We start from the raw sequence: 15,980 nt of genomic DNA, 5'->3' as shown, positions 1-15,980 counted from the left end.
TCTGGCGTGTCTGTGTCATTTTGTTTTAAAATACAAAAATACTGTCCTTTTTTTGGTCCGGTCTTTGGTTTATGGTCTTTTTTTTTTTCCAGCTCAAAATGCGTCACGCTTTTTTCCCCCGGCTAATTTCAGCAAATGTTACCCCCCAGGCCAGGGTTCAAGTGGTTAAGTTAACTAGTACACTATTCTTTTACGTGAGTAATTGCTTTCAGCTAAAGCATACCTCAACGGTGCTGAAAGAAACACAAACTTTATTTTCGAAGGCTCAAGGGCCATAATTTAAATCTGTGTTTTTATCACTCTCTGGCCGTTGTACTGTATGTCAGCTAGTATTTCTGTCAACCCTTTCTAAAGCAGTTCTTTATTTATTTCTCCCCGGGGTCATATTCACCAAAGAATTTTTTTAACGTACAAATTGTGAGCTGCTTATGGCTGAGATATCCATGCCTAAGTGATGTGTATGAAAAAACACAATGTTGCTGTCAATACTAATAAAGGGACGTCGTAGACCTACTGATTTTCTCTAGTTGTCCTTGTTACATCAAAAGGTATTAATATTTAAGGTATTCATTTCCCTAAATCCTTTTTTAATCCATAGGATTCTATAATAACTCATGAAGTTGCAACAGATAAGACAGTGATAGTGCAAGAATGCATCGTGCCTCTTATCAGAGATCGCCCTCTTGTGGAGGTTTTACAGTATGACTATTGAAACAATACAATTTAAATCGTGAAACCTTCAATTCCAGGCAATACTTTTCCTGTTTTGTTTCCACATACTCAACGATTGTTATTCCCTTTTCAGGATGTTAAACCGGGCGATGTAATGAACAAAAAGAACATGTGGGAGGGTATTTCAGATACATCTGGAAGAACAGGGCAAAGGACTATTGTGAGTATATCCATACACGCACGCACACGCGCACGCACATACACTCAAATAGTAATACACACAGTAGGTGAGTATTTAACGTGTCTTTAATCTCTGTTTTAGGGTACACCCACTGGTAAGAAGTACACATTTGTGGTAACTGGTCACGGAAAATATGAGAAGAAGAAACCTGCAGCAGCAGATGAGAACGGAGAGGAATACCCTAACGGAAAATCTGGTAAGCAGTGTGGGGTTTTTTATTCTATTGCGTTATGGTTTTTATCATTTATGCCACAAGAAATCATGATAAAACAGTGTTTTTAGTGTTTATTAGTGCACACTTCAATACATTCTCACCAAGTCGTATATATAGGCCAAATGATAATTTCTATTCTGCTGATCAAATTGTTATATTAACATTGGTATAAACTATAAGACCCTTTTCTGAATTACCATTGAATGATATTTATGTATATGTATGTACATTTATTTTCCATCAATTTTGCAACGATCAAAGCCTTCTCCAGTTCATTGTTTTGTTGAACGCTGAAACATTCCTTAAGTAAGATTACCAGTCCTCTATTCAAGTCTTTGTTTATATATATAAAAAGAAATATGCTTACTTTATTTAATGCGCAGCATTTAACTGGGCATGAAAACAATAACGTGGAAAACATGCAAGAAAATACAAAGCACAAAGAGTCCTGAAATACCAACCGTTTGAGTCCCTTTAGTGCAGTGGCTCTCAAAACCTTTTTTTATTTTCAAGGACCCCCATAATAACTCTCAAGAGTTACACACCCGTAAGGGGCCATTTTTTTTAACTCCCACAAGGAACCAGGAGGGTACCTGGACCACACTTTGAGACCCACTGCCTTAAGGCGCGATTCATACTCCTATTTTAGAGCCGAATAAAAGTCGGTTCGGCTCTGTGTAGAGCCTACAATTGAGGTTCGGGGGGCGTCCTAAAGTCGTCTCTTCGGTGCTACTGAAGATTTCCGACGAGCCGAAATCATTTCGGCACTACAGCGGTAAAATAGGAGTATGAATCGGCCCTTAAAGTAAGACAGCTGCCTGTTTGTTGCACAGTGTTTTGCATGTTAAGATTCTTCACACAGTACGGCTCAACCTCAAGACGTATAAATCAATACCTTTCATTTGACAGCCTGAAGTCCATTCCACATAGCTATAGCTACTTACTTCACCGTTGAGTTATGACACATATCTGAACCTCCCTTCCGTTCCTGTCCTACAGTATAACTCCAGTGTCCTTCACTTGCTTCTTTCACTATAGCGCCACAATACGGGGTGCATACTTAGTTTGGACTAGTCATTGGTTAGACATGGGTTAGGTTTAGGGAGGTTAGGGTTAGGGTGAGGGTTTGAGATAGGTTATAGTTGTAGGACCAATAATGACTGGTCTAACCAATGACTAGTCTAAACAAAATACTGTCTGAACTAAGTACTGAACCCCACTATACAACCTATACTCATCTATCTATTCTATGCCATGCATTAACCCATTTAGACCTGAGGACGATTCTACAAATGCCTTCTAGAAATGCCCCCCCCCCCCCCCCCCACTCCTTCCTCCTCCCCAAACAGAAGCAAAGATTTGAGTTAAAAACTTCGCTCTGACATTTACGCCACATTTTCACAATTAAAAAAATAGCAGAGCTACGAGCTCGTATGAGCTTGTAGATCTGTTATTTTTCAATAGCTAAAGTATGCTTAAAACACCAAAAGGGGTTGAGCTTTTATCTCAGCAAATCATAACCAAAACCAATGCTAAAACCTCTCACTATACCTCTATGGATTGAAAGTCTTGCATTAAAAAGTAGCACCATTGTGAATATGGGAAATGTTTTGGAGAGAAAAACAAAACGGAGAAGAAAGATACTGCATATAATATTACATTTTAGGTTTAAAACATCTACAGTTTCTATGTATTTATTTAAGCAATTCTGCACAACCCGAGCCAATTATAAAGCATTTACTGCATGTAGGCCTACTGATCTTACAGAATAGCACATAGGGACCTATTTGGCATGGTGTCTTATGCCTTAAGTTGTGACATATTTATTTACGCATTGTTTCATCATTCTGAAAAAAAAAAACATTTTTAAATTATAAATAGGCTATAGCTGATTTACAAACTCACAGCGATTCGCTGTAGATTGACTATTTTCAGTATTGTCAAATGTTTTTCAAAAAACCAAAAAAAGCCTAATAATATTAGCTATAAGGCATACGATGCAGTGCAAAATAGGGCCCATTATCATTTAACATTAAGCTTTGTTGGAACGAGTAAATCGGAATATAATCTATCATTTGCTACAAAGTTTACAAAAGGTTGAGTGCTGTATAGTACAGCACAGCAGCGCCAATTTATTATTTTTTAGGTTAGGTTTTGTAAATAAAGTGGATGCATTTGGAGTGCTGATATCAGGAGATATTGGCACACATGAGCATGCCTCTCAGCCAGTCACAATGCAAGGTCATGAGTTATATAAACTATGTGGTATATCAAGAACGCAATCCACATAGCCTGGATTCATTCATTTTCAGTACACCTATAATAATGACCAACAAAAGGTTCCACACTTGACAAAAGAGAAGCTCTGAAATTACTTAAAACATACGCTTTAATCTCATACGGTGCCTTTAAAATGACTTTAAGACAAATGTATCATATTCTATCAAGGTTAATCCATAGCGACAAATTTGAACTGTTAACAGTCAAGACAACCAATCAATCAATCATACAAATCAGCACCCCAAAATGCAACAATGCATTTGGCATACAGTATACAGTATAAATGTGATACCCAACTCCCTCTATACGACACTGCCACATTAATGTCATCCCCTTTACACACACACACACACAGACAAAAAACACCAGACCTGTACAATGTGTTTTCACTATAGGATTTCTACACCTGTACATAAAACATTAACCGAGTAAAGCAATTTTTCAATATTTTCAGCTCGTGTACAAATGTCACATTTTGACGTGGTTAACCCATTCTGACCTGAGATCAGATTCATACGAGGTTTCCACGGGACACACACTGGTCTGATTAACCCATTCTGACCTGAGATCAGATTCTAAAAATGTCAGTCGTTCTTCGAATTTTTCAAAAATAGCAGACCTACAAGCTCGTATCGCGCCACTCGGTGGCGCGATATGAGCTTGTAGATCTGCTATTTTTCAATAGCTAAAGCATAACATGATGCCAACACCAAAATGGGTGCCCGGTCAGAATGGGTTAAGAAACAATGAACCCTCTTGTCGTTCTGTTAAAGTCCTTGGGTTCCTCCGTGTTCTTACGCCCGATCAGACCCATCTCGAACACCGTGCTCATCTTCGTGACCGGCCTCGACGCCGCCTCTCTCAGTCTCTTGGCGTCGAACTTGGGACTGAAAAGGAGCACGGGCAGACGATGAGCGAACGTCGGGATGTCCTTGTCCTTCGCCTCGTCCGGTTTCTCAGCAGCGGGTCTCTCCTCCTTCGCGTCTCCCTCGTCTTTACTTAGCTCGATCTGGCGCATGATCTTTTCCTTGCTGGAGAACATCCCGAAGAGGACGGCCTCCCACATCTGGGGTGCCTTAGCGCCATCTGCACTCTGCGTCTCATCCTCCTCGGCGGCAGATTTATCACTCGGCTTCCGTTCATCCTTTTGATCCTTTGCACTCTGAACATGCCCGGTCGGTTCTTTCTGTGTGGAGCCTTTCTGTGTCGGCTCTGCTTCCGGAAACTTGGGTTCTTCTTGCTCCACGACCATGTGTTTCTTGAGGCGTCCCCAGCCACTGAGTTTAGATTTAGCTCCCTTTGGCTTCAGAAGGGCTTTAAGAAGAGGCTCAGCTGCCATGGGTGAGGCGTCCCCTTCCTTCTTCGCCGGTGAAGGCACGGCTGAAGCATCTTTTTCATCTTTGACTTTGTCTTCGTTGACTGTTGACTTAGCAAGTGCTTTAACAGTTGAGCCCTCAGCTGGTAGGGTTGGCGTCATTGGCTTTGACTCTTCTGCCTTTGCACTGGTTACAAACGTAGGTTTTACTGACTCTTTTTGATGAGAGGCACTGGTTTGTGTCTCTGTTTTTGCTACTGATTCTGTGGTCTTGGCTGTATCTTTGACTATGGGTTTTGCTTTGACCATCAGAGGCACTTTCATATCACTCATGCTTACTGGAGTGGTCACAGGTTGCTTCGCTTCAGGTATCTTTGCTTTTGGGCCTTGCTGAGTTGGTGTTGTCGTCCTCTCTTTCTCAGGAGGTTTGACGTCCACTTTCTCTGCCGTGGGACTGTATGTCATTTCTTGCAACATAGTTTGTTTTTCGGGCGTTTTTGGAACATGACTCGTCACTGGTCCTGCGGGTTTGGGGACATCTGAAGCTTGTGAAACGACAATGGTTGGAATCACCGGCGCTGCTGGGGTGTGATCTACAGCTATATCTTCCATTATATCTTCCATTGTAAATACCTCAACCAAAGAATGTGTTTTCACAGGTTGGGTTGGGTTCACGAGGTATTCCGATAACTCTCTCTCGGTTTCATCCTCTTCCTGAGTCGGCGTCCTGGCCCTGGATATACCGAACGCCGGCGTGAAACTTTGTATTCCGCCAAAAGCGACATATTCGGCCGGCGTCAAACCGCGATACGCCGATTTTGATTTGAGGGCCGCCCCTGCAGAGGTTGGCGTTTTAGGTCTTTGAAAAGCTACAGGCTCTGAGGGTCCATAGTATGGCGTCCGTGGTCGGTGAAATCCTCCCGCTGGTACACCAAATGCAGGTTTTGGTGTGGCGTTTGTTGGAGTCTTGGGTCTCTGATATCCTGTTGGTACCACCACCACCACTGCAGGTTTTGGCGTTGGCGCCAGCACTGCAGGTTTCGGCGTGGCGTTTGTTGGAGTCTTGGGTGGTGGATAAGCAGCTGGCAAGGGTGTCGTCTTTGTTTTTGCGAAATCTTTCAGGATTCGGTCAACTTGCTCTTGAGCCGATTCTGGCTTGGAAATACACCCTTGAGTTGATTCAACTGGTGCCAGGTCTAAATGAATATCACCATTTGCAGTGATCTTTGAATTTAATGTCGTTTCGGTGATCCGAGCCTCTGTGCTTCTCACACTTTGGGAAGTTGATGAACTGGCGTGAGTAGGAACAGGCGTCGATGCTGCTGTTGGTTGCTCTTTTTCTACCAGCACTAGTGACACCGCAAATAAAAGAGGATTGGGTCTTGACACTTCAAAGATCGGCGTTGCAGCTCGGGTTCCGTATGAAGGCGTCCTAGGACGCCCGGGCCCGGTCGGAGTTCTTGCTCTGCCGTAGTCGTAAGTAGGTGATTTAGCCCTCATCACGTCAGATGTCACGGTCAAGGCTCTTTTGTTTTCAGACGTTGGGGTTACGGATCTGTTTGCGTCTGGTGTAGGTGTGGTGCTTCTCTTGACTTCTAATGTAGGCGTTCTACTCCTGGGATCCGCGGCCGAGCTAGGAGTTTGACCCGTCGGCGTCGCACCTCTTTTGACTTCCGACGTTGTGATCACAATCTTTACCTCAGGCGTCGGAGTTATGGCTCTTCTCACTTCCGACGTCGGCGTCTTACTTCGAGGTACGGCACTTCCAATAGAGGTCAGTCCAGTCATATCGTACACCGGCGGCGTCCTGGATGGCTCGTAATATGACGTGTTTGCGGTGTAAATCCTAATCTGAGGAACGTCAAACATCGGTTTGGGCGACCTCGAAGTCTCCGTCGCTATGAACGTCGGACGAGGACTCCTGGGTTTCCCGAGCGGGACTAACACCGTGAGGGGTTTCAGAAAGGCCTCGCCGCCCGGCGATGCCATGAAAGGACGAGGAAGTGGGCTTCTAGGCGGCGCCATTTGTGAGGCCGTAGTAGTAGGGGCCACTATTGTCACCTTAACGGGAGGCCTCGTCACCACCTCTGGCACGGGCGTCGTGCTCGTCGCCCGTGACCCCGGAAACGACGGAACGACTCCAATCACGTAAGACTGTTGCACGACGTGACAGGACAGCGGCGGCGTCGCGTGCTGGGGGAAAGCCGCCGACGGCGGCGGCGGCGCGGGCACCGGCTGCGGGGAGAACCGGCTGAACCCGGCGCGTTGCGGATACGGCGACTGCACGTGCTGATACAGGGGCCTGACGGTGAAGCGCGGGGCCGCCGGAGGCTGATGCGTCGTCCCTCCGTAGTAGTAATTATGCGGCGTCTCGGGAGTCCTCGGAGGCGTGGAGTGGTCACTGTGCTCCAGGTCGGCGCTCGCCTCGTTCACGGGAGAGAGGCTTATGCGGAACGGGGCGGGGACGTGCGTCGTTATCTGAGGGGCGGCTTTCTTCTTGGCGGACTTCTTGAGGAGCTTCTGAAGACGTACATTGTCCTTGCCAGGCTTGGGCAGCAGAGGCGGCGGACGGTACTGCGGGTACAGCAGGTTCATGGGCAGCATGATGCTACTATAACTAGTGACGGCCATGACCACTTCCTTCCAGCCCCCTGGGGAGGGGGGAAAACAAATATACAAGGGCAAGGTTATTATGGTGAAATTCAAGAAGATGATCTCTTACATTATATATCTTTTATGTTGTTCAGTTATAGTTCTGACCCAAGCTATATATCCGCCTAAAACGTTATCGTCGTCGACAGTGGCTCAGGGGTTAGAGTTGCTGGATGGTAAACGCAAGGAATGGGTGAATGTAATGCACAATCTATGTAAAGCACCTTGGATAAAGGCGCTATATAAATGCGCCATTTAACAGTCTCAGCAATGCTGAATATTGACCTCTGGTAGTTTTTTTTATTTCAAGGGCTCCTAGTTTGACATGCATATATAGCCACAGACTCCCCATGTTTAGGACCTCCTCAGGGGGTCAATTTGTTTCCATGTGTACAAAGAAATGTCAGTTTGGTTTCTAAATATCAATAATTTAGCTCGGGGACCCCCTGAAACCCCATTCAAGGACGCTTGACAGTAGCCTACATCTTTAACATTTTTCTTTTATTTTCAGACCTTTGCCAAGACGATTATTGAAGAGTTGTCTTCCCGTCAGATGGTTTGAAGATGTGGCCCACCCACCCAAATAAACCCTATTTAGCATATCATGCCAACTACCAGAAGCACCTCTTGTGAAACATTTCATATGGCTAAATCATTATTTTCTGCCACTTTCAGTGCAATGCTTAAAGACAAAAAGGGACGATTATAGTTCTCTATAAACAAATCATGTCCAACTTCAACAGTTTTCCAAACACATTTTTTTGCTCCAAATGGTTTGTGCTGTGTATATATTATATACTGTATGTGACTGTGACAATGCTTTTTTTTTTTCCTTTTCTTTTTTTTATACTGATTATTGTTTTTGTTGTTGTTGTTGTTGTTGTGGTGTGTTTTCACACCAAGTATTTGTTTATGCTGGTGTGGTGAAAAAGTCTCAAAAACCAAAATCATTCTTTTACCAGTTGCCAAATGTGGAGGATTAATTTGTTGCCGTCGGGCAGAAACCCATAACGTGTGTTCTTTTCCCATAAATGTACAGTACGCCCTACTGTACTTGACCATATACTGTAACAGCAACAACAGGTTTACAAGCTCGAAAGGTGGCGTGACACTTGTAGAATGATCTGCTACTTTTGATATTTTTTTAATATAAATCCTGAAAAGTAACAGTTTCCACCCGACAGAGACAAATTACTTTAAGTGCCCGGGTTCAAAAATATCATACAAACACCCATTATTCTGTGTCCCTGTATTACTGCAGTTATAAGTGTTAAATTGATCTATCTTTTTTTTTACGATTTGTATTTATGCAACACAGGCCTTGAAAAAAATTATGGGTTTCACCAAACAAATGCCTAAGTAAGAGAATATTACTTAGATTTCTGTTGTATGACAGCATGCATAATCAATACACAAGCATGATGTAAACTTTACGCTACACATACTGTTATTTTTCTATGCCGTTCTTTTTTCAGTAATGTGATCTGGTGCCTTATTCCAGCTATATTTATGCTCTTACTGCAAACATTTTCACCTCATACACAAATAGCCTATTATTTCTTATTTTATGTGTTTTATATAACTACATTTTCTTAAATAAATTAAAAGCATTTTCTACTTTCATTTGCACTGCGGTGTCATCTATGACTTTGTGCGTTGTTGTTAGTTTCTTGGCTTCTTGGCGTTTGCTCCTTAAAGGGAAAGAGGTTTGGGTTGTGTGGTTACCTTGTGGAGGTGGACAAGAAATCTCTAATAATCGCATGAAAGTTAAAAACTATCAAAGTCACTCTCTTAGCACATAAACAAACACAAACAAAGTAATAATATAATATAGACAGAACATCACAAAACCTGCCAGTACCGTTTGTTTTTAAATAAAAATGACAACTTCCTATTGATTTTACCATTTGAAGAACCATATCTGCAGATCCAGTCCTAATAAATATATATAAAAACAAATAGGGAGTTCACCATTTCATACAAAGAAAACTACAGGGTTTTGTGATGTTCTGCACCAGAATCATCTTTCGTTGCATTCGATCGTTTATGTGTTAAAAGGGTGACATTGAGAGCTGTTTCGCTGCACAATGGAGGTCAATGAGGAGCATATAGAGAGGGTATGTGCATGCATAAAGTGAAGGGCAAAGTGAGTGACAAAGTCAGTTTAACAACGTTTAATGCAGTCAGATAGGACTTTTATGTTTAGATGTATGGGCTGTCATGGCCAGAAAGTAGTTTTTTTTGCCACTTAGTAAGTGTTCCCGCATAACTTCCTGGTATGATGATGATGTCACGCGCATAGTGCATACCCTCTATTTTGAATTATCAATTTCTGATCAATGGAGCAATTATTATAGATTTCATGTCCACCTTTGGAGTTTCATCATGAACAACAAACACACAACAAACTACAGTGTGCCCACACACACACACACACACACACACACCCATGACCCACCCAGCTGGAAGGGTTCCTTGGCCTAATTATAGGCCGATAGTCGTGGAGATGAGGCCTGTCAGCCAATCACTTTGCTTGGTTTTTTTATTGAGAACACTTCATTACAAGTACGTAGCGTCACTTTTCACACAACAATAAATCAATTGCCTACATTGTACTGCACATCATAAATAAATACCCCTTGCATAACAAATATTACATTTTAGAGCTTTGCAGCTGTTATCCAGAATGCCAGTTGGTAACTGGACCACACGTTTTACATGCAGGTCAAGTTTCAGGGTTAAGCCTCATTTATGCTTTGTCGTATACAACTACAGCTGCGTGGCCGGACACGGCCCGATCTGCAAGCTCACAGCGCAGCGGGTCGGCTGTGCTTCGTGAGCTTGTAGATCGGGGCTATTTCTAGGCATCTCTCCATTGTATACGACAACATAATGAATGAATCAGGTATTACACAGTCTCAATCCTAGCGTGACAAAGATCTTCTTGTCAGGGCCTACTGGCAGGACTGCTAAAGACCTGTTCTTAGCCCATTCTGACCGGGCACCCATTTTGGTGTTGGCATCATGTTATGCTTTAGCTATTGAAAAATAGCAGATCTACAAGCTCATATCGCGCCACCGAGTGGCGCGATACGAGCTTGTAGGTCTGCTATTTTTGAAAAATTCGAAGAACGACTGACATTTTTAGAATCTGATCTCAGGTCAGAATGGGTTAATCAGACCAGTGTGTGTCCCGTGGAAACCTCGTATGAATCTGATCTCAGGTCAGAATGGGTTAGAATGGAACGTGCAACATCTGCTGTATCACAGGAAGAAGCTCTTACATATTATAGCTCAGCAATATAATCCTTTAGCTTATTTTTAATGGTGTAAATATAGTGAGCAAAACACAGCCCCCCCGGGCTGAGGTCTGTGTGTATATACGATCATGTGCCGAGTTTAATATCTGTGTCACGCCACAGAAATATATAGGCCAGCAGCGTAGGGTCCTGTTTTTTTAAAGGGCCCTCACTTCCACAGCAAGAAGACTAGGCTGGACTGGACTCTCTCACAGCCTGACATACGAGAAGAGCTCCTCCCTTTTAAGGCCGTGGTAGGTTAGGTATTTTGGAGCACCTCCAAGACGCAAGTTCAAAAGAGGAAAGGGTAATAATAACCCCGGGGTAATAAGATGACTCTGTGGCACAATGCAGGCCTCGGGTGTCACACCTTTGAGCAAATGGAATCCTCCCCAAAAAAACCATTCACATGCCATGGATGCTATAAGACAGACAGACATCCCCTGATGACCTTCCATTCAATATCACAGGGACTTACCAGGTAGAGCTTATTGCTGGCGGAACAAAAAACACCCCGGAGAGGGTCCCCCTTGAGGCGGCAGGAGAGAAAATATATTGTAAATTATTAAACGCTTCAAGTCAAAATACATATCAAGTCTGTGGCATCTTTGCTTGAGTTTCTTTTAATATCGAATAAGCAAATACCATACATAATTGATCTTAATTAAGTCATCATTTATGTTCAGTTTATTCAAATGTGTCTTTTACTCAATGGCAGCAGAAACTGTAATGGAATGTGTAAGCTCAAGGTGGTTTTACGTTGCACTGAATATCTCCCTATAGCTTCCCAAAGACATGACAAAATAGCTAATGGGGCGGGCTATGCGGGATTTGCCGTTCGACACCGGTCGCTTCCCTGCCAATCGCAATAACTTCCCCGGACCGAATACTATAAGACAAAAATGTTGAATAATGTGCTGCGTTTGTGTTTACCTGTGTGATTTGCTGCTTTGGGGGGCGGCCGGCTGCTGCCGCCTGCTAGTCCCAGCCCGGAGTGTGTCAGAGCGGGAGGCTCATGTTGAGCTCCCAACTATACCCCCTTCTATCCTACAAATGGACGGAGCCGTCTCCATGGCAAGTCCAAAAATAAAGTCCTGAGCCCTTTGCTCATAGAATTGCTCCGCAGCCGTGTGACAGCGCACAGCGACCCCTCGGTGAGAGGCAGGGGGTGGTGGCCAGCACGGCACCATTCAAGATAATCATGAGCCCACCCTAGGGTTGGGTTGGTGGGTGGGTGGGTGGCCTGCGTCTGTCTCCCCAACAGGTTGCCGGCTGCCCCCTGGAGGAAAGTATGAGCCCGTCAGTGTTGTTTTTGCCAGCAGTTTTAGTCATAGTCAATGGAATAGTAAAATAGTCACATTTTAGTCCCCTGGAATGTTTTGGTTTTAGTCGACTAAATATAAGATTTTAGTCGACTAAAACTACAGTTGATTTAGTCGACTAAAATGTATTTTGGCGGACCTTGATGCTGTTGAAATGCTGAAAATAGCAGATCTACAAACTCACAACGTGTCGCAGCGCAACGCGTTGTGAGCTTGTAGATCTGCTATTTTCAGCATGCAACCTAGTGTAAAATGACTTACTGGAACTCATCTCATCTCAACATTTTAGTCTAGTTTGTATTTGTTGACAAAATTGTCATTATATTTTGTCTTAGTTTTCGTCAGTGAAAAAAGGTAGTCGACAAACATTTTTTGTCATAGTTTTAGTCGACGAAAACAACACTGGAGCCCGTTCAAGAGGTCTGTGTCAGAGACTGTCAGCAGGAAGGACCCCCAGCGTTGGTTCACCGCAGCTGCACAAAGTCTACGGAAACAGAGCTGTAGGATAAATTGGTCCCGCACCCTAAACCCGTCGTCTCACTGGAAAGTGTCCCGTGTAAATTAGGAAACACTTAGAATACCTCTCACTGCAAGAAGCAGGAAGAGAAAGCCATTGGTATAGTATAGAGAAGATCCTCTGCCTACTGTATATCTAAATCCCGGAGCGGTTGCGCTAAAGACCGGCAGCACTGTTTAATGAAATGTATTTGTGTGTGTCATACGTTTTTTTTTGGTTGAATTACTCATGACAAAGTTGTAAAAGTCAACAATATGTAGGCCCTATATCCATACAATAAGAAAGCAGCACGCTAGCAGACAATACCTCTCTGGACATGTATAGACAGCGTCGGAAGCTGTATGCACAATCACTGACAAATTTGACAATCACACATCACTTTTTAAATCCTTCTGTACACCCCTGTATACCGCCCACCTGCGGTGTCGTTAGAAACAAGCCAGTATTAGACGATTGACAGTGGCCTATAATGACTGTATGAGGCTGCTACCGTCTACCGAGAGCTCCAAGAAGCTCCAGTGCAAGAATAAATAGATTTATGTGTAGGGTATCTGGGTCAGTAAATGACATCATCGATGTCATTACTAACCAGAATACGTAGTTCTGTCAGGTTCTCCTCCAGACTGTGGAACCATTGGCAAACTTGTCTGTATGTTTGAAACTGAACATGGTGGAACTCTTTTTATTGTATATTTCTTTCTATGTTATTTTTATTTATTATATTGTTGTTTTTTACTGCGAGTCTGAGATTGAATTGAATTGAAAAATACACTAGTTATGTCTTTCAATCATTTTATTATTATTGTCGTTATTATTATTATATTTTCACAATCTGATACACAGATACGCCGGCTACTTTCTAATGTTTTGATAATTTGCGCGACAGATGTATATGCATATGACGGTATAGGGTTTCATGTGACGAGCTTAAACTATAGTGTATTTAATTAAGAAGAAGATGATCATAATAATCGATAATGTAATTGTGAAAATAATAATAAAATGATTGAAAGACAGAACTAGTGTATTGTCTGCTAGCGTGCTGCTTGCTGGATATACATACTGTCGACATTTACAACTTTGTCAACAAAAATACTTATACACGCACAAATGTATTGCATTAAACAGTGCTGCCAGGCAGTGTTGTTTTTGTCGACTAAAACTAAGACTAAACATTTCTGTTGACTACCTTTTTTCCACTGATGAACACTAAATGGAAACTAAATGAAAACTAAGCTATGATGACTAAAACTAAGACTAAATGTATTGACAATTTCGTCAACAGATAAAAACTAGACTAAAATGTTAGGAAGGGACTAGTGGACAAGAGATCCAGTATAAGTCATTTTACACTTGGTTGCATGCTGAAAATAGCATTAAGCTCACAACATGTTGTGAGCTTAATGTAGACCGGCTTTTTTCAACGAGTGTAAAACCAGTCATTACGACGGCATCACATTTAGTCGACTAAATCAACTGTAGATTTCGTCAACAAAAATGTTATGACATTTAGTCGACTAAAACTAGACCAACTCTAAAACATTCCAGGTGACTAAAATGAGACTAAAACTATTCAAGAGACTATGACTAAAACTAAAATTTGCTGCCAAAAACAACAGTGCTACCGGGCGGGTCTTTGTGCAACCGCTCTGGCATTGGAAAATAGCACATCGCCTAGGGCTACTATTATAGTACTACTATTATATATTTCCAAAATCTCAGTACTTTTACTTCTACTCCACTAAATCTCAGAGGCAAATATTACACTTTTACTCCACTACAATTATTTGACAACTTTAGTTACTAGTTACTTTATAGATTTTGAAAATAGCAGATCTACAAGCTCACAATGCCTCACGACGTGAGCGTGACCCATTGTGAAATTGTTAGATCTTCTATTTTCTAAAAGATTTGCACAATTGAGGTACAATTGAGGGGCTGGGCCTCATTTTCAATGTAGCCGAACACAGAACACGAATCAACAATATTACAAGTCAGCAATTTACAAGAGAAATCTTAAATATACGAATCAGAAAACATATAATATGATACCAAAACTAAAGAACTGTAAGAGATATAGACAGATAATTTATGAAAACAATTACAATATTGAGCAAAAGTGCTGGAAATAATTTCCCTGAATTGTCCCAGGGAAGGCAGTGATGTGATTTTTAACTATAAGCATTATGTTATACTTTAGCAGCTAGGTCTGCTATTTTTGAAAAATGTGAAAATGCGGCACAAATCTTTGAATATATCAGAAGACTTTTTTTTCTTTTTTTACATCAGGCCTCAATGGGTTAAGGGCTTCTGGATCTCATTCCAATCAGAAGGAGCGCTAACAGAGAATGCTGCTTTACTATAGCTTTGTGTTAGCAAATGGAACCTTGAGGATCAGGAAGTCACTAGAATGGGTTTAATAGGTACTTAAGGCTCATACATAGTCTGGATTTTCGGTGGTTAGGTGACCACCGAACTACAACATGACGTCACTGAGCCGCGGTGAAGAGCAAACCACCGCCACCGCTCCAGCCCATGATCTCTCTGTTTTTACTCACCACCGCTCAACGTTATTTCAGCTCCGGTGGTCAGCTCACCACCGGAGCGGTGGTCACCTCACCACCGAAAATCCAGACTATGAATAGGCCTTTACTCTGATCCAACATAGAGCAAATGTTCCTGAGGACCATTCCTGAGATGGCTTTGAAAATAAATAAATACCAGTGCCTATCACGCCTTTAGGTAGCCTACTTTTGATACCAGTACTTTTATTACCAGACTTTTACTTGTAACAGAGTATTTCTATGTTGCAGAATTGATACTTTTAATTTCTATGTTGCAGTATTGATACTTTTACTTAAATTAAGGTTTTAATTGATTGAATACTTCACTGATCAGAAATGTAAACAGCAACAGCATGTGGTACAGTAAGTAAGACATTAAGGCTAAAAGGATATAGGGCTTCCATTGTGGTCCCATGTATTCAATCAATCAACATAGCATGCACAATTAACACAGTAATACATGTCATCAGCAAATACAAACACTATTATTATGTGCAAAAGATATGGAGACATAACCAGTGTTACACATCTTTTAACCCATTTAGGCCTGACGACGAAATTAAAAAAATGCCTTCTAAATCATGACAATTTTCTGAAATCTGTTTCTATATCAGTGGTTGGTTCTCAATATTTCATGTCAACTCCCAAAATGTATATGTAATAGGCTGCCGACCCCCATCTGAAAATATGTTGTTCCAGGGATCCCCCAGAAGCAAAGATTTGAGTTAAAAGAATATATATTCAAAGATTTGTGCCACATTTTCATGATTAAAAAAAGAAAATAGCAGCTCTACAAGCTCGTATAGCACGGCACTCTGTGCCGCGCTATGAGCTTGTAGATTGCTAAAGTATAGCATAATGCACAAAACACCGAATGAATGGTGCCACATTTTGGTGACAGAGC

At 42.1% G+C, this 15,980-nt stretch overlaps 2 protein-coding genes across 7 annotated transcripts in view; one reads left to right on the top strand and one right to left on the bottom strand.

The window, feature by feature from the left end:
• Positions 1–8,997, top strand: part of lsp1a (lymphocyte specific protein 1 a) — a 56,519-nt gene extending 47,522 nt beyond the window's left edge. For 4 of the 5 annotated variants that reach the window (XM_080761961.1, XM_080761959.1, XM_080761962.1 and 1 more), the window contains 2 exons: positions 806–892; positions 995–2,422. In XM_080761961.1, coding sequence (XP_080618087.1) covers positions 806–892; positions 995–1,195 — 288 coding nt within the window. In that variant the 3' untranslated portion in view covers positions 1,196–2,422. Of the gene's footprint in view, positions 1–805; positions 893–994; positions 2,423–7,885 lie in introns of those variants that run through there. The other variant, XM_080761960.1, reaches the window with a different exon arrangement.
• prr33 (proline rich 33) lies at positions 2,764–11,842 on the bottom strand. 2 transcript variants are annotated; one of them, XM_080761949.1, is made up of 3 exons: positions 11,607–11,842; positions 11,142–11,202; positions 2,764–7,358 (listed from the first exon to the last, which is right to left on the bottom strand). In XM_080761949.1, the coding sequence occupies exon 3, from the start codon at positions 7,351–7,353 to the stop codon at positions 4,144–4,146; it is 3,210 nt and encodes a 1,069-aa protein (XP_080618075.1). In that variant the 5' UTR covers positions 7,354–7,358; positions 11,142–11,202; positions 11,607–11,842; the 3' UTR covers positions 2,764–4,143. The 2 variants fall into 2 exon arrangements, with proteins under 2 accessions (XP_080618075.1, XP_080618076.1); XM_080761950.1 differs by having other exon boundaries at positions 2,764–7,373; positions 11,152–11,202.
• Positions 11,843–15,980: the final 4,138 nt, after the last annotated feature.

The sequence above is a fragment of the Protomyctophum bolini genome (assembly GCF_963924005.1).
Source record: "Protomyctophum bolini genome assembly, chromosome: 4".
NCBI lineage: Eukaryota > Metazoa > Chordata > Actinopteri > Myctophiformes > Myctophidae > Protomyctophum > Protomyctophum bolini.
This window is presented reverse-complemented; position numbering and strand designations above follow the sequence as displayed.